General features: G+C 37.9%; 1 protein-coding gene across 2 annotated transcripts in view; it reads right to left on the minus strand.

Moving 5' to 3' along the window:
• Nucleotides 1-1,138: 1,138 nt before the first annotated feature.
• ORC5 (origin recognition complex subunit 5) overlaps nucleotides 1,139-19,068 on the minus strand; it is an 88,128-nt gene continuing 70,198 nt past the window's right edge. The window contains exons 13-14 of one of the 2 annotated variants that reach the window (NM_001099704.1): nucleotides 10,163-10,275; nucleotides 1,139-1,936 (exon numbers count right to left, since the gene is read on the minus strand). In NM_001099704.1, the coding sequence (NP_001093174.1) occupies nucleotides 1,891-1,936; nucleotides 10,163-10,275 (159 nt within the window). In that variant the 3' untranslated portion in view covers nucleotides 1,139-1,890. The remainder of the gene's footprint in view (nucleotides 1,937-10,162; nucleotides 10,276-19,068) is intronic. The other variant, XM_059885586.1, reaches the window with a different exon arrangement.

A 19,068-nucleotide genomic window follows, 5' to 3' on the forward strand; every position in this document is an offset into this window, starting at 1 on the left:
TCCTAAATCATTTTTAGATTTAGGTACAATAAATGCTGAGAATAACTTAAGCACGTTCTCTCTTAAGTATCTGGCCCACTAGCCAGCATAATTCTCATCATTAGATTCTCCCCTTTAATTGGAGATTTATATCTTCCAATTAGAAAATTCATCTGCAGATGACCCTTGTTAAAATGCTAATATCCATATTAAGCTCTGTTAGTCTTTGTTTAAATAAATTAATCAAATTAGTGAGTCATTTAGCAAGCCATTAGGAAGTAAATTACAAAACATAGAAGTTCTGATGGCCCAGTCAGAGGCAGGGAAAATCTGGTTACAAGGTGTTCTGCAGGGAAGCCACACACAGGGCTGGTAGCAGTGTCGGGCAGTGCAAGATGAGCAAGGTGCTGGGCAGGGGACAGGTGGCCTGCAGTGAGGAGGCATAGAGAGTCACATACAGGAACGCTTGCCTCCTTTTTGTCTTCCCCAGTCCCCTATTTGACAAACTCTTTTCCCCCTCAAATTCCAGAGTTTTTCCCTCAAAATGCTCACTGATCCCAGGCTTTCCAAGAAGGCTGCACAGGAGACTTGCCACTTGATGGCAAATTATAAAGGGGATGAAAATTCCCTCAAGTGGCATTGCTCTTCCTTGAATCAGCTACTCAAACTGCCTTCTACTTGAATGATACACAGATTTCTAAGTGCATTTGCAATGAATTTGCAATGCACATGGTTTTTTCCTGGCCCTGGCTTCTCCAAATATCTTGTAGAACACAAAATTTCACCATCTTCCGTGAGACAAGAGACAGAGGGCGAGGGTGCTCCTTGCTATCTTTTATCTTATATAGGGAGACAAAGAATAATTTCATTCCTTCCCCCGACTCAGTACCTATAAATAAATGCAAGTAGACAATTCCTTGTTTTCTTTGATCCAGAAAGTGTCAGTCACTACATTAACAGGCTTCCTATTGCTATTTGGAGGTGACTATTGTGAGAATTTTTTTTTCCAAAAAAAGAAGGAAAGTATAAAATGAGACTGAAATTTAAACTAGGCTCTGTAATTAAGCACTTTAAATCTGTTCAAAATAATTTTCAAGCATTTAAGTGCTAACAGAAAACTTCAAAAGTAGGTAAGAAAATCAGACCCCAGGTTCATAAATAATGTAACAGGAAAACTTTTATTGGGTAACTATTAAAGGTCAGTGATTAAAAAAAGGAAAGAAAACCATTATGCAGATTAAAAAGCTATGTTGAGTAGTTTATTGCCAGAGTGACTAGATAAATCTCACCTAAGTATACTGCAGTTATCAAGGAGGCTTAGAGGTGGAAAGCTGCCCTATCTGATCAAACTATCTTGCCTTTTGAGAAAATCAGGGTGAAAGATAGACACATATAAACTTGGATCTTAAAATAACAAAAAACTTCTACTTATTATATTTTGCAACTATGATCTTTTAAAGTGGTGGCCTTAGGAAAATCTGCTTTGGCAAGCAACTGCAGAGGCTCCTGTGGAGAGGAAGTGAAAAGACTGGGCTTATATACAAGGGCTGCTGGCACGTTCAAAGCGCAGGGGATAGTTCACAGAGCAAAATGCAGTCCTAAGTAAATGGGTTTCAGGCAATTTCAGTGTTAAGATAACATCATTAAGAATAGAACAGATTGTGCTCAGACCCTGCTGTTTATAATTAACACGTTCTTTCCAAATACTCCAGGGTCCCTGGTAAATAGTCTTCTGCTCACATTCACCCAGACCAATCAGAGTATTTTCATCAGATTCCATGCTGGGCCAGCACCTGTCTGGACAAATCCAATGGAGCCAAAGAACTCCTCTCCCAGGCCAGCTGAGTAGTTGGATGAACACAGTTTGGCTTAGTCATTGTCACAGTGTCCATATGGCTTTGAAGCTTGTTTTCACAAGAAATCATACAAGTATTTTATTATGTCAAAGTTCACCGTCCTATAAACAAAAATAGATAGTATGTTAGCATCCTCACCCCCTAGATTGCTCAGTTTTGTATGTATGATTCTGAGAAGCACAAGCCAATAATTCACAACTAATGCTAAACAACCCTATGATACTGTCAAAAGCATCATGACAGAATTAACATTGTTTTTTAATGTCACTAGGAACAGTTTCTTTAAAAAGTTTCCCTCCCATGCATAAAGTTTGCTTTTCTAACAAAAGTAAATGAAGTCAGAACTACCCAACGTTCATATATTTCAATTATAGCACAGCACGTTTGGATTTCATTTGAAAGCTATTTTCTTTTTGTCTAATAACCAGAATAAAGCAATTACAGATGCAGCAGTATTTAAATCTCCTTTGCTTTTGAACATTGTTTATCTCCCCAAACACCTGTTTTATCATTACATAATGCATAGCTCATCTGTCCTCATTTGTAGTTTTCATTCTTTTCAGTCTTTTTACACTGGCTGACCTGTGTGTGTATTGTAACTAAATCTGTATGATCCAAGAATACGATACAACAAACAGACGATGTGAATGTATATTTTTGTGCTCTGACGGCAGGCAGAATAAAATAGCAGAAGACAGAGACATATAATTATTTTCCTTTCTCTAAATTCATTCTTCACTATAGATATTCAGACTTGGAGGTTTATTATTTGAATAAATGGTCAAAATAATTAGATATAATGATCTAGCAATAAGTATAAAATTAAAGCCTTAAAGTATTCAATTCTGCAAAAATAATCATCCATATGAGAACAGCCTTTTAAAGATTCACTAATTTGCATGCTCTTATTTATTAAACCATCATTAATTGATGTTTTTGTCCATCACTTTGTAATACACTTTCTAAAAAAGTTTCTAAGCAAATGACTGACATATCAAATTTTTTAAAAAATCAGGAATAGGGAACTATAGATACTACTTATGCAAAAACATTTAAAAATAGCTCAAATGAGATGCTATGGCTTTGTGGCACCTAATGATGGAATGAAGAGTACTTTAATTGTTTCACTACAAGAGCGCCTCTCTGAAGAACACCAAAACTTTCCAAATTGCATAAAAACGCTGCCAAAACAATCCTGTTATCACTGGGGATACTAAAACAACTAAAAATACTTTCTAAAAAAAAAAAAAAAAGAAACCAACTTATCTTAGGCATAATGTCACAAAAGGTATGGTTACTATATCATAAAGCTATTTATTTTTATGTGCTTTCCTTTCATTCGACTACGTGTTAGTGGTGTTATTCGCTCAGTCGTATCCAACTCTTTGCGACCCCAAAGACTGTAGCCTGCCAGGCTCCCCTGTCCATGAATTCTCCAGGCAAGAATACTGGAGTGTGTTGTCATTTTCTTCTCCAGGGCATCTGCCTGACCAAGGGACTGAACCTGGGTCAGTGCAGGCAGATTCTTTACTGTTTGAGCCCCCAGGGAAGCCCATTACAGAACTCCCCAAATTTACTAGTAACAAGGTACCACTAAAAATTACCTTTTAAAAAATGATGAAAAGATTTTTCATGATTGGTTGGAAACATCTTTTTTAGGGGGGTCTTAGAAGACAAAAGACACAGTAGGCTATTTTTAATCATAGGCAAAAAGGACAGTTGGATTCGTACATCTCTCCAGGCACACTTCCCTACAATGACTTTGGGTCCTAAGGTTATAAACCTAAAGTGACAAAGTAAATTGAACTTAATATTAAGTTTTATTGTCTTTTGGATTTATTATTTTTTTCCCCACTGAATAGAAAAGAAAAGTTTAAAGAAGCTATGATTAAAACAAAGTTGCAATACTATAGAACTAGAAGGCATTACATGATAAGACTATCACAAAGCCATACAAAATGATCCATATGAAGCCATAACTACAACAGTATGAGAGGTAAGGAGAACAGAGAATTGCAACTATGCTGTGATAGGTAAAGAGAAATGTTTGTATAACAGACTAGTACTAGAATTAAAACAAATGAAAATACTGTGATTTGTTAGTGGCAGAACTCCATCTTATCTAATAATCCATTTGTTTAACACTGCAGCACAGTTTGTGCAATAAATTTTTCTTTATAGAACGATTGGACTGACTTAAAAACAGTAAGCATTTGCAAAAGGTTCATGACATCCTATTTCTCTGCTTTGCCAGTGGGAAGTACTAAAGCAAACTGAATCATACAGTTAAAGCTTTTGGACTTAAGAAAAAAAAAAAAGCTAAATTAATTGGGAATTGAGTATGTAAGATCATCCCTCTAAGAAACATTTACTCCCAAGATGATAACTACTTTTTCCTATCATCCCTCCATCCTCCAATATAAACAGGTAACTTACCAACTGATTCCCACATGTATCATTTTAAGACAGCAGAATTTTATAAAGTAACTGCAAGGGCAACATTAAAACTGGGCACACATTCCAAAGATAGTTTTTAAACACTATAGAAGATTCTCTCACTGAACACAAGTGAATTATTTTCTAAAGTAAGCATCTAGAAAGAAATAGGATAAACAAAAATAGTGTTTGTGGCATTCTGCCTAGGAGTAATTCTTAAATCAGAATTTAGACTACTTATAAGTTAATTACGTGGCATATGTATCTAAGGATTTTGACTACCTAAGGAAAGAGATGGGAAAACCAGACCACCTGACCTGCCTCTTGAGAAACCTATATGCAGGCCAGGAAGCAACAATTAGAACTGGATATGGAACAACAGACTGGTTCCAAACAGGAAAAGGAGTACATCAAGGCTGTATATTGTCACCCTGCTTATTTAACTTCTATGCAGAGTACATAATGAGAAACGCTGGGCTGGAAGAAGCACAAGCTGCAATCAAGATTGCTGGAAGAAATATCAATAACCTCAGATATGCAGATGACACCAGCCTTATGGCAGAAAGCAAAGAGGAACTAAAAAGCCTCTTGATGAAAGTGCAAGAGGAGAGTGAAAAAGTTGGCTTAAAGCTCAACATTCAGAAAACGAAGATCATGGCATCTGGTCCCATCATTTCATGGGAAATAGATGGGGAAACAGTGGAAACAGTGTCAGACTTTATTTTTCTGGGCTCCAAAATCACTGCAGATGGTGACTGCAGCCATGAAATTAAAAGACGCTTACTCCTTGGAAGCAAAGTTATGACCAACCTAGATAGCATATTCAAAAACAGAGACATTACTTTGCCAAAAAAGGTCTGTCTAGTCAAGGCTATGGTTTTCCCAGTGGTCATGTATGGATGTGAGAGTTGGACTATAAAGAAAGCTGAGCGCCAAGGAATTGATGCTTTTAACTGTGGTGTTGGAAAAGACTCTTGAGAGTCCCTTGGACTCCAAGAAGATCCAACCAGTCCATCCTAAAGGAGATCAGTCCTAGGTGTTCTTTGGAAGGACTGATGCTAAAGCTGAAACTCCAGTACTTTGGCCACCTCATGCAGAGCTGACTCATTGGAAAAGACTCTGATGCTGGGAGGGATTGGGGGCAGGAGGAGAAGGGGACGACAGAGGATCAGATGGCTGGATGGCATCACCGACTTGATGGACGTGAATTTGAGTGAACTCTGGGAGTTGGTGATGGACAGGGAAGCCTGGTGTGCTGCAATTCATGGGGTCACAAAGAGTCTGACAAGACTGAACAACTGAACTGAAGGATAATTTTGCCCTTATCCTTTTATTTCACGTTGTTGATGCTTTCACTACATTGACATACTTTTTTCTCTTGGGGTACTATTTTATTTCCTTTTACTTATGTAGGCAGTTTGAGTTTTTCTTTCTTAGTTTGGTTTTTCAGAGAATTTGCAATCACACAACTTTAAGTTGCAATATTAAGTTATTTTGCAGCGTCTTCCTAGACTGTGGAGGGAAAGAAATCAGAAACGTCAACTACCGTTAACATTAAGAACAATTCAAGTACAGTGCTTATTAAGCATGTTTTCATCTGTGTTCTTCCATACTCTACCTCCATATTCTGTGCTCCTTTCTAGAACCAGTCTCCTACTGCTTCTGTGTCCAAATCTTTTACAGTTCCTTGGTCAAGAAGGTCCTTTATGTCCTCTACCTCTTCCTTGAATGGTTTTCTTTTCTCAACCAGGCTTAACTGAAAGTTGGCTCCCACTAAGGGATCGAGTCTCGTCTTTAGCTCTTTCCAATGAGGTTAGACTGACTCTACTATAGTCCAGGCAGTTCTGTCATGTGAGGCTGCTGTCCTTGTGCAAAAGGCTCTGCTCCTGTGAGACTCAAACCATTCCACTAACACCCTTTATCCCCCTGTCACCACCTCTTAGTGAATAATGCAGCATCCAATTCAGTTTCCTCTCTATTCCAAGATCTGCCTCAGCTTTAGTGTCTTCATTGCACTTGTCCCTTTTACCTCAAATGACCTTTTCTACTCTCATGATCACACTCAGAAATGTTCTACTTCTAAAAAACATAAATTCAGACATTCCACCCTGATCCCAATCTCCTTTAAATGACCTGGAACACCTGGAAACAATCAGTGTACAAACCTTTCTTTGCCTTTTCCTCATCTACAAATAATTACTATTAAGTGCCAGGCACTGAACTGTTAGCCCTCCACATGCTTTACTTCCTTTCTTCCCTTCTAGGCTTAGACTCCATGGTTTGTCACCTCAAGCATTCATTTGCTAGCATCCACTGAATTCACCTGGAAAAACCCCAATCCTATGTGATTTCAATTGCATCCTTTTGCTGTCCCAGTACCCAGCACATGGAATGCTGCTGGAGAAGATCACAAGTTTTACAGATTGGTGCCACTGTAAATTCAAGGCCGGGAACCTCGACTGGGCCCTCAACACTCTCAGCAAGTTGCTCTCCTTGCTAGCACTTTCCTCCATTCTCCGTGGCAGCTATTTCAAATATCCATATTTGTCTCAAACCGTTGTACTTCTGTCCTTAAGTCTCTTGCCTTTACCTTTACACAGAAAATAGAAGGCCTCAGGTCAATGCTCCTTCAACTTCTTGCCAACAGATCTCTAAATTCAGTTCCATCTGAAACCACCTTATCCTCTTGTATAATGAAAAAGGAGTCCCCTCTCTCATTTAGGGCTATTTCTTTAACTCAAGTTTCTAAATCCCATGTTATATATATCTTTTCAAGGACTTTAAATTAGTCACCTCTCTTTTGTATCATTAACTCTTCTTCCCTACAAGTTCTTTCCTATCAGCATTTAAATATGCTCATATCTTTAAAAATAATAAGCTACTCATGCCCCCACAAGCTGTTTAGTAGATAACAATCCTCTATTCCTCTTTATAGCAAAAATAGTCTAGAAAATAGGTACATGAGGGCAGGATACAGATCTGTTATACATCTTGCTACCTCCCCAAAGCCTAGTATAGTGATCATAATCAACATCACAATAAACCTTAAGTGAATAAAAAGAATTCTTTGCATGTGTGGCATCAACTTACTCACAAATACCACTTAATGCACTATATTCTAACTTGTACCCCACTGTATCCCTGAAAGTGTTCTTGTTAAAGTCACAAATGATAGCTTTACCATTAGACAGACTCTGCCTGATTTCTTGGCAGTAACCAACAATTTGACCATTATTCCCTTGCCTTAGGTTTTTCTGCCTTTCTTGGATATACAACTTTCTGTATTAATGTTTTAACCACTTAAGTTTGTATCATGAGTACTTTCCTGTGTTTTTATCTTTTAAAATTACAATTTTAAGCAACCTCACAATTTTTAAAATTATTTATTTTTAATTGGAGAATAATTGCTTTACAATATTATGTTGGTTTCTGCCATATATCATCATGAATCAGCTATAGATATACACATGTCCCCTTCCTCTTCAACCTCTCTTCCACCTCCCACTACATCCCACCCTTCCTAGTTGTCACAGAGCATTGGACTTGAACTCCGTGTCATACAGGAAATTTCCACCAGCTATCTAATTTTACACATGGTAATGCATACGTTTCAGTGCTACTCTCAATTCTTCCCACCCTCTGAGAAGGTTTGAGTAAGTTAGTGATTGACACAGTCTCTGCTTTGCTCTTCATGGGCTTATACTGTAAGAAGAAAAATGAGTTCTAATTATTGAATGAATTATTTAAATAAAATAATGGTAAGTCTCAGAAGATAAGGGGACCTGGATAAACTGTGAATAGTGTGTGGGAGTAGGGTGGAGGGCGTGGACAACGGGAGGTCATAGTATGCTTGAGGATAGAACTGAAATCTAAAGGTTATGTAGCAGTTAGCTGGATAGAGGATTTGGAAAGTGTTGCATATGCAATGAATGGTGAATGTGAAGAACTGAAAAAAAAAAAAAAAACCCAAAGTGGTCAAAGTATAAATATCTACAGGAGAAGATGTATGTGATAGGTATGGCTGGGCACAAAGGCTGAGCCCAAGTCACTGGGGCCTTGAAAGTTATTTTAAACATTTTGGTTTTTTATCCTAAGAGTTACAGGAAATTATTGAAGACTTTTAAGTAGAAGGGTGACATTAAATTTTTACTAGGTCACTCTGGCAATAGTGTGGACAACAAATTATAAGAGAATAAGAGTAGACAGAAAACCAATTAGAAGGTTACCAGAGAAGAGATAACAGGGGCTTGGTCTAGAGCATTAATGGTACAAAGGACAAAAGTCAATGAATTGAGAACATAGGAGGAACTTGACAGGCTCAGAAAGACTAATGCTTGGATACTGGGAGTAGGGGGATGACAAATGTCACTAGTGACTACCAGGTTTTAGGCCTGTGCAACATGACAGACTGCAGTGCTAATCACTGAACCAGGGAACACTGAAATAAAGTGGCATCATTCCTTTTTTGTTGGCAAGCAGAAGAAGGGGGAATTCCTGAGTTCAGTTTTGGAAATATATTGATACAGGTGGGAAATATCCAAAAGTCAAGAATACTAGAAAAAAGGTCTGGCCTCTAAAAAACTGGGGGGTATGATTAGCACATGGATAGTTGTTGAAGTCAGGAGTAAAGTAAAAATAGTCTAGGAAAAAAAATATGAAAAGAGCCAAGCCTCAAGGAACAACTAAATGTAAAGGTCAGTGGATAGGATGAGCTGACAAATGAGCTTGAGGAGAAACAGCCAAGGAATAAAGATGAAAATCACAAGATTAAAATCATGCACTCTAGGAGAAGAGTTTTAAAAGAGATAGAGTAGTCAATCCTGTTGGGTGCCACTGAGAATACATAGTCTGAGGGCTGGGAAAGATGCTGGAAAAAGGGAGGAGATGGAATTCAGAGCAGAAGTGGAAGAGCCCATTTGACATAGGAGAAGGAACCCCAATCTACTGATAAAGGAAAGACAGAAGACGGGCACATATGTAGGTAGTGAAAGGAGTTCTCAACTGAGTTTCAATTTTGTTCTCTGAAGCAGTAACTGCTGAACAAAGTGAACACAGATGTTAGGACTTGTGGTTTGAATACAGTCAAGAATCAGAATCTAGATCGAAAAGAAACCTGTAAACCACATATTCTACTTTTCAATACATGTGGTGGAATGGCTGTGAGGCTGGTAGAAGATAATCAATTAGAAAAAGAGGGAAATAGAGCCAGACTGTAAGAGTCTCAAAGAAATTCAAATTTTTGCAAGAAATTGGGGAGAAAATAACTATCTAGAAGTGGCAACAAAAAGAAAGGATAACACTTAAAGAGCATCCAATCCTGAGAGGTAGGAGTTTGAGAAAGAAGCTACTACTAGAGATAATTGGCAGGCTTCCCAGGTAGCTCAGTGGTAAAGAATTCATCTGCCAATGAAGGAGACACAGATTCAACCCCTGGGTCAGGAAGATCCCCTGGAGAAGGAAATGGCAACCCAGTATTCTTGCCTGGAAAATTCCAGGGAGAGAAGAGCCTGGTGGGCTATACAGTCCATGGCGTCACAAAGAGTTGGACAGGACTTGGCAACTAACACAAACATACATACACTATAGTATATACAAGTTATCTGTAGTCAGCTGCCCATTAAATCCTACCTTGCTACTATAGGACCACTATTCCAGTCTGTCTCAGACTCTCAGAATCCTGATTTTTGCCATATGTTAACTAATTCTCTGAATTTTGTCATTTGTAAATCTGATGAGAGGGTTCATTCTACAGTGAAATAGTCATTCTCGGCATTTAAATGATCTTCTCTTGCTTAAATGACTGATGACATTACATTAGGAAGAAGATTAATTTTTATACTTAGTATATCATTTACATAATTCAAGACCATTAATGATTATTCTATGCTTACCTAGCAATAGCTCTGATGAAGTCTAGAGACACTGTGCATTTGTATTTTGGTTCATCAAGTTGATCGTCATGGCCAACCAGGGTTAACAGCTGAAGGGTCACTAAAGAGGTAATCTAAAAATAAGAAAAGTATTTTTATGAGAAAATGGTTTAACCAGATTGCATGATGTCCTTGTTTCTGAAACATTTTATAGTTACTCTGATAACAATATGTAACAGAATTCACAAGAGCATCTGCAAATATGACCACTTTGAAATTTGTATAAACAAATTTGTACATATGCTTAACGTCCTAGTTAATCAAACTAATGATCAACCTTTAAGGACTCCACTAGAGATAAATTTATTTCAACTAATGACACACATATGACTGCTAACCTTTAAAAACTATAAACAAAGGACATTCCTTCTCTCCATAAAAATTTTATGAACTTTCTATCCAAATACCTCAGAATATCAAATCTGCACTCCCTTGAGAATCGAGCAGTTAAAATGTGAAAGTGGGCCTTTTTCAGAGTTGAGTAGCTGGTTAGATAAGAAATACATCCTTCAGATCTAGACTTAGTCTTGCTTTTAAACTGATCCTCAATTAGGCAGTCAGGAAAACAGCAGGGAGATTAACAATGGCAAAAGTGCATTTTGACAAGTCAAAAATCCAAAATCCAAAATAATTTCACGTGCATAACGCTGACAGAAATATTAAGTGCTCCGAAATCCAAGAAACAAAGCTGACCCAAGAGCTGGAATTCTTTGAGTAGCCTATTTTCTTTTCCCAATTTTTTTTTCCCCCTCATCTCCTGAAGGCCAACAGAAAAAGAAGCCAACAATGGTAAGAAGGAAGATCAGGAGACTTGGTGATCTGTAACTGCTGGTGACAGTATCTATAATACTTAATCATGTGCCTTAGGAATAAAAAAAAAAAATGTTCACTTAATCTGTGATCAATACCTTGAGATGCAGTAAACATTCTGAATGATAAAAACAATAACAGTAGTAGTGATTTGCTTGGTACCATGTACTCTATACACAGCATCTCATTTATGCCTCATAACCCTACAAGGTGGATGCTATTATACTCATTCTATAAATGATTCTCAGAGATGTTAAGTAACTTTCCTCAGACCCCAGAACTGACAGGTGGCTTAGTAAGAATTCAAACCTAGAGTTCATGCTCACTCTATTATACTACACAGACTCTACTATTGCAATTTAAAAGGGGGAACTGTTATGCAGTGTTCAGTCAGCTGTCAATATTAACAATTTTTAAAAACCAACAGATGGGTAGATACCACAGTATTTTATATACAGAAAAGACTATATTTAGCAAATACAAAGCATTTTTTCAATAAAAACTTACAAGTTTTATATTTTCTTAACTTTAAATAGCTCTCACATAAATAATATGCAGAGGGATATTTTTTATAGGCCAGTCTAACAAGCTTTACCTTTTGAGTGGAATATATACTCTATTTCCCTTCACTGAAAAGATATTCTAAAATTTTGTTTCTACTACTGTGTCAACTTTTCTATTTTTTCTGTGTCTTTCTCATTCCTTTATTGCCTTTCATTGAACTGAATTATACTATTTTTTCATTCCACTGGTTTACTCTACTATCCTGGAAATAGTTTTATACTCCAGTTTCCACTTTGATTTTTTTCTTTTGGCTCCAAGCTATTTTAGAATTCTTTAATTTCCAACTCATAAAGTTTCTCTAGCATTTTTGACTTTTAAGAGGGGAATATCACAGAATGCAGTCTGTATACTAGCAATTCTTTGAAATTTGATAAGAAAGCTAGATTCTCCAGAGGGAAAGAAGAGTACACAGGGACATGAAAGCCACTGTGACAAAGAATGAAACTAACCACAAGTGGTCACTCTTTCTATTCTGCAGGCCAGTTCCCTTCCCTCTTTGTTCCAAGAATGTCTTGAGCTGATGGTAACTGAGTACAAACCATGCCCACAAATGGGATCACCTATGACAGGCCAGCAAGTGGAACGAGACAAGAGTTTTCTCTCTTACTTATATACAAGTACTTATATCATAATAGTATCTTCCATTTTTGTCTCTTGGACTGCAAAGCCTAAAACATTTACTATATAGGCCCCTTACTGGAAAAAGTTTGTCAAACTCTCACACTGAAAAATTGCTAGATTCAGATAATTTAGCAATGTATATACCAAAATGTTCAGTGACTTATCCAAAGTGATAATGACTACATAATGGCAGAAACTTACTTGACTAGGATTTAGGTCTCCTAACTACAATTCTAAAACTTATGAAAAGAATGGCTAAAATGTGATCATAGCTGAAAGAGCTAACTTCTAATAAGTTGTATTATAATCTTACCTGAATAAAGAATGTGTTAAAAGAATGAGGATGATCTGTGAAAAAGGGAGTGTTCAAGGGAACAGACAAGTCAGTATGTCTCCAACAACAGGACTAAGGGCTCCCTGACCATTAAATCGGAAACCTGGTATGCACTCTAAGTGTCTGCTCATTGTGGAAGTTATAGTTATCCAGTTGTCATTCCATTAATGATTTTCTTAGTAGTATTTAAAAGGTACATATGAATAAAGTTGATGAACAGATAAAAAATGTTAAGTTACTCAACATTTTTATAAAAGAGCTCACATTTACCTAGTTTAAGAGTTAAATGAAACAAAAAAATTAAGTTGGTTGTTAAAAATGTATGACATAGTATTGTGCCCATTAAATGAGGTCATCTATCATATTCAAAAGCAGAGACATTACTTTGCCAAAAAAGGTCCATCTAGTCAAGGCTATGGTTTTTCCCACAGTCACGTATGGATGTGAGAATTGGACTGTGAAGAAGGCTGAGCGCCGAAGAATTGATGCTTTTGAACTGTGCTGTTGGAGAAGACTCTTGAGAGTCCCTTGGACTGCAAGGAGATCCAACCAGTCCATTCTGAAGGAGATCAGCCCTGGGATTTCTTTGGAAGGAATGATGCTAAGGCTGAAACTCCAGTACTTTGGCCACCTCATGCAAAGAGTTGACTCATTGGAAAAGACTCTGATGCTGGGAGGGATTGGGGGCAAGAGGAGAAGGGGACGACAGAGGATGAGATGGCTGGATGGCATCACTGACTCGATGGACATGAGTCTCAGTGAACTCCGGGAGCTGGTGATAGACAGGGAGGCCTGGCGTGCTTCGATTCATGGGGTCGCAAAGAGTTGGACACGACTCAGTGACTGATCTGATCTGATAAGGCAACTTAACACAGTGCCTGAAACATAATATTCAATATGAGCTACTATTTATATTATTACAACTAGCACTTTTCAATCTCAAATTTAACAAATAGGTTTCTTTTCTAATAATCCAATAGTTTACTTAAAACTCACTGTATTTTATTTGAAAACTGTTTCATATATTTCCTATAGCTTTCTGAATTATATGCCATGCTTAATTTATTTAGAAAATAAAAGATAAAACTACCTAAGGTTAAAAACATCTATATGAGGGCTTCCCTGGTAGTCTACTGATTATGAATCCACTTTGCAATGAAAGGGACACCAGTTCAATCTCTGGTCCAGGAAGATCCCACATGCCACAGCGCAGTTAAGCCTGTAAGCTGCAACTACTGAACCCATGCACAGCAACTACTAAAGCCTGTGTGCCCTAGAGCCCAGGCTCCTCAACAAGAGAAGCCGCCACAATGAGAAGGCCACGCACCACAACTAGAGACCAGCCCCACTTGCCACAACTATGGAAAGCTCCCTGGCAGCCACAAAGACCCAGTGCAGCCAAAAATAAATAAATATTAAAAAATATATATGTGTATGAGATTTTATAAACATTCACAACAAACTATCAGTTATGAGTGGAGAGAGGGAAGATGGGATGAGACAAGAGGAGGGACTGAAAAGGTAAAACCTACTGGGAATAAAATAAATAAACTACAAGGATTATTGCACAGCATAAGAAATATAGCCAATTTTTTGTAATAACTTTAATTGGAGAACAATCTAAAAAAATATAAAATTGCCATGTTGTATACCTGAAACTAACATAACATTATGAATCAATTATATTTCAATTAAAAAAAATACTTCTGAACAGATCAAGAAAAATAATGGGCCACATATATTAATCCCTTTGGAAAAAATGCTCAATGTGTCAGTTTCACCAGGAAATGAAGTGGATAAAAAAAATGAATCGACAAAAAACTGCATGAAAAATATAATTAAAAATTATATGGCATATCAGACCCAGATGTAGGGAAAATTAAGGAATACATTGGTAGTTCTGAAAAAATGATACAGAATGCAAACTAAAGAGACTAGAAAAGACAAAATGAGAAAATCTAACATATTTCTAATCAAATTTCTGGAAGGAAAAGAGACAGAAAAAAGGGGCAGAAAGATAATGATAATGGATGAAAAGATAATGGATGATGGATGAAAATTCATTCAAAAAGATGAAGAACACCATATCATAGAACTGAAGAGCTAAATAAATCCAACAGGGGAAATAAAAAGAAATCAATACCTAGATATGTCACAGTAAGTACAGAATATCAAAGATGAAAAGCTCTTAAAAGTAGCTAGAAAAGGAAAAACAGATTATCTTTACAGGACTAGCAATTGAACAGACAACTGTCTTAAGAACAACAATGAAAGATATAAAATAGTGGAACTATATTTTTAACATACTGAAAAAAGTAATTGTTAACTCAGAAATGTATGCCCCCAAAAACCAATCTCTTAAAACTGAGGATGAAATAAAAGGCACATTTCTAAACTAAAAACAACGTTGTGCTATCAAAATATTCCTACTCACTTAAAGAAATTCCTAAAATTTACCTCCAGGTGAAAATAAAGGAATACAAGTTGGAAGGTCTGAAATTCAAGAAGGAATGAAGAAACTGGTAAATATGATGGTAAATCACTGAATTTTGACTTTGATAAGTATAAATGTTATAATATTTATTGCAACAACTAAGAGAACAGAAGTAAGGAAATCTGAATTATAAAAATCTAAAACTAAGAAAAAGAAACAAAAGGTAGGCAAGACAAATAGAATAAAACAAGATAAGATATAAACAAAATTACATTAGAAACTATACTAAAAGTTAACTAAATGTTGCAAATAAAAGTCAAAGATTAAGTGACTGAAAAATAAATCCAACTATATACTCTTTAGGACAGATACAACAAAATAGAAGAATATGGGAAGGTTAATAGTTAAAGGACAGAATGAGAAACATGAAGCAAACTAAAACAACGAAGCTATATTAACACAGACAAGAGAATTAAAAAGAGATTTAAAGAAAGGCACACTTAGTAATGACAAAATGCAGTCACGAAGCTCCCACCTCTCACAAGATGAGTGTCATGAGACCCTTACTATGAAGGGACGAGACGCAAAACAGGACGAGCAGTCAAGGAACAATGGGATCTTTTGGGGAAAGTGAGTATTGCTGAAAGTTAAGACAAACTCATTATCGTTTCCAGTTTAGAAACAGGTAGGAATAATAATGAGAAAGTAGGTCTGAAATTGTAATAAATGGGAGGCTATATAGAAGAGTTAATATTATCTCCTGTGGCAAAATATATTCATTAACTTCATTCCTTTCTATTTTTTTTTTTTACAAAGGATTCATTTGCTAAAGTAGGTTAGTAATAGGTATTTGAATCCCTTTTAAAATGTCTTTTAAACCCTTTAACATTTGAAATATTAATCTCCCTTTATTAATAAAATAGGCTTCTTTAGTACTTCTTTTTCCTTTAATATAGAAAACATTACTCACATTTTACTCTCCCACTGGCATTTCCTTATATTATTTCTTATAACTTCTACTTTCCTGTGACTGAAATACTCTCACATATTTAATTCAACTCTAATCCAAATTATAGGCTAAATTTACTCTTCCATTTTTTCATAAACAAAAAATCTGTCTCTAATCTAGTTAAGTTAGAATTTCAAGAATATTTTCAGGTTATCTCACTGTTTCATTACTTTTACTGTATTAGTTATGGTTAATTATCAAAGGCAATTACATTGAAACAGACAGTCCCTTGAATCAGTTCTACCAAGATTCCATGGATACATTAATCACATAAATTGTACAAAGGATACAGTACCACTTTAAGATGTAGCAGTCAAAAGGTATTTCCAAAATATTAGTAAGATGATTGCTCAATTTGGCAGGGGAAGACGGATGGGGTCTGATTTAGGAGATGCTAATACACACAGTGGAAACAGTGTCAGACTTTATTTTTTTGGGCTCCAAAATCACTGCAGATGGTGACTGCAGCCATGAAATTAAAAGACGCTTACTCCTTGGAAGCAAAGATATGACCAACCTAGACAGCATATTGAAAAGCAGAGACATTACTTTGCCAACAAAGGTCCATCTAGTCAAGGCTATGGTTTCTCCTGTGGTCATGTATGGATATGAGAGTTGGACTGTGAAGAAGGCTGAGCACCAAAGAATTGATGCTTTTGAACTGTGGTGTTGGAGAAGACTCTTGAGAGTCCCTTGGACTGCAAGGAGATCCAACCAGTCCATTCTGAAGGAGATCAGCCCTGGGATTTCTTTGGAGGGAATGATGCTGAAGCTGAAACTCCAGTACTTAGGCCACCTCATGCGAAGAGCTGACTCATTGGAAAAGACTCTGATGCTGGGAGGGATTGGGGGCAGGAGGAGAAGGGGACGACAGAAGATGAGATGGCTGGATGGCATCACTGACTCGATGGACGTGAGTCTCAGTGAACTCCGGGAGTGGGTAATGGACAGGGAGGCCTGGTGTGCTTCGATTCATGGGGTCGCAAAGAGTCGGACACGACTGAGCAACTGAACTGAACTGAATACACACAAAAATCTAAACTAAAATGAAACAAATTATAATGTGATTTCTCACATTAAAAAAACCTAATTTCAGAGTCTTTTAATTCCTTGAGTTACCATATGAACAGAAATAACACACAAATACATAATTTAGGAGAACATTACATAAAAAAATGTACAAGTACCAACAACTTAAAAGTACTTTGATAGTTTACGAAAATGATGCTAGAGTAAACTGAAAAAATTAAGTAGAAAGATTAACTTAAAAACTGATGCTGAAAATGAAGCTCCAATACTTTGGCCACCTGATGAGAAGAGCCAACTCATTAGAAAATACCCTGATGCTGGGAAAGCGTGAAGGCAGAAGGAGAAGGGGACTACAGAGGATGAGATAGTTGGATGGCTCACTGACTCAATGGACATGAGTTTGAGCAAGCTCTGGGAGATGGTGAAGGACAGGGAAGCCTGGTGTGCTGCAGTCCATGGGGTCGCAGAGTCGGACACAACTGAGCAACTGAACAACAACATGGGGTCAACATTTTGAATCTCAAACATATTAATTTAAGCCTAGATGAAAAATTCTGGAAAATACATGGAACTTGTGGAAAATTATTTCTATATGTGTATAAGCACAAGAATACCCACCTTTCTCTCCATTATTGATTCCCTAATTTTATTTCCCACTGCATATCCATGAAACTTTTGAGGACTTGGTCTAGGTACTGCGCATTCAAAGATGGACAGGGGTTAACAGGAAGATGGCGGAGGAATAGAATGGGGAAAACACTTTCTCCCCCACAAATTCATCAAAAGAACATTTAAACGCAGAGTAAATTCCACAAAACAATTTCTGAATGCCAGCATAGGACATCAGGCACCCAGAAAAGCAACCCACTGTCTTTGAAAGGAGGTAGGAAAAAATATAAAAGACAAAAAAAGAGACAAAAGAGGGAGGGATGGAGCTCCGTCCCGAGAAGGGAGTCTTAAAAAGAGAGAAGTTTCCAAACACCAGCAAACATTCTCACTGCAGAGTCTGTGCCAAGCCTTGAAAGCACAGAGGGCAACATAACAGGGAGGAAAAATAAATAAACAATTAAAACCCACAGGTTAGGAGCCCTACGGTAACTCCTCCAGCAGAGAAGCAGCACAGACGCCTGCACACGCCACTAGCAAGCGGGGGCTTGGGCAGGGAGGTGCAGCCCCGGTTGCATCACTTAGAGTAAGGATCTGGCCTGAATACCCCGAGCGCTACCCAAGCGGGGGCTTGGGCAGGGAGGTGCAGCCCCGGTTGCATCACTTAGAGTAAGGATCTGGCCTGAATACCCCGAGCGCTACCTGAGCGAAATAATTTGGGCTAGCAAACCAGACTGTGGGATATCTACCACGAGAAAAGCCAGCCCTAACCTAAGACACCGCCAGGCCCGCGCACGGAACAAAGGACTGTACAGAGATAGCCGGCTGCAGACCGTCCCCCTCCGGTGACAGGCAGCCAGAGCTGGAAGGGGGCAATCGCAGGCCCAGAGAGACATTATCTACAAAACTGTAAGCAGGCTTCTTTGCTAACTAAAACTTCTTGGGGTTCTAGACAGTCAACATCCACGTGAGAAGGTGCGCCAGTTATACACCCAGATAACCGAGCGGTGGGGAGGCGGTAAGTCGCAGCAACCGCGCTCGCCAAACACCTCATCATTGAAAGACAAGTATATGTCTTATCTTTCTTGTCTGAGCTGCTCAGACCTGGGAAGGGCACAAAACGCAGGCCCAACCGAGTCTGTGCCTCTGAGGACTACCCGAGTGCCTGAACCTGAGCAGCTTAGACCTGGGAGGTGCAAGCAGCCCAGGGCTGGCTGCTGATAGTTCTCGGCGGAGCAATCTAGAGCCTGAGCAGTGTGGGCAGGGAGGCGATACGCACCATGAGTGGGGGCAGGCCCAGTGTGGCTGAGGCACTGCAAGCACACACCAGTCTTATTTATTTGCAGCGTCCCTCCCTCCCCACAGCACGACTGAACAAGTGAGCCTTAAAAAAAAAAAAAAAAAAGGTGTCCACCACCGCCCCCTTTGTATCAGGGCAGAAATCAGACATTGAAGAGACC

The sequence above is a fragment of the Bos taurus genome, chromosome 4, assembly GCF_002263795.3.
Source record: "Bos taurus isolate L1 Dominette 01449 registration number 42190680 breed Hereford chromosome 4, ARS-UCD2.0, whole genome shotgun sequence".
NCBI lineage: Eukaryota > Metazoa > Chordata > Mammalia > Artiodactyla > Bovidae > Bos > Bos taurus.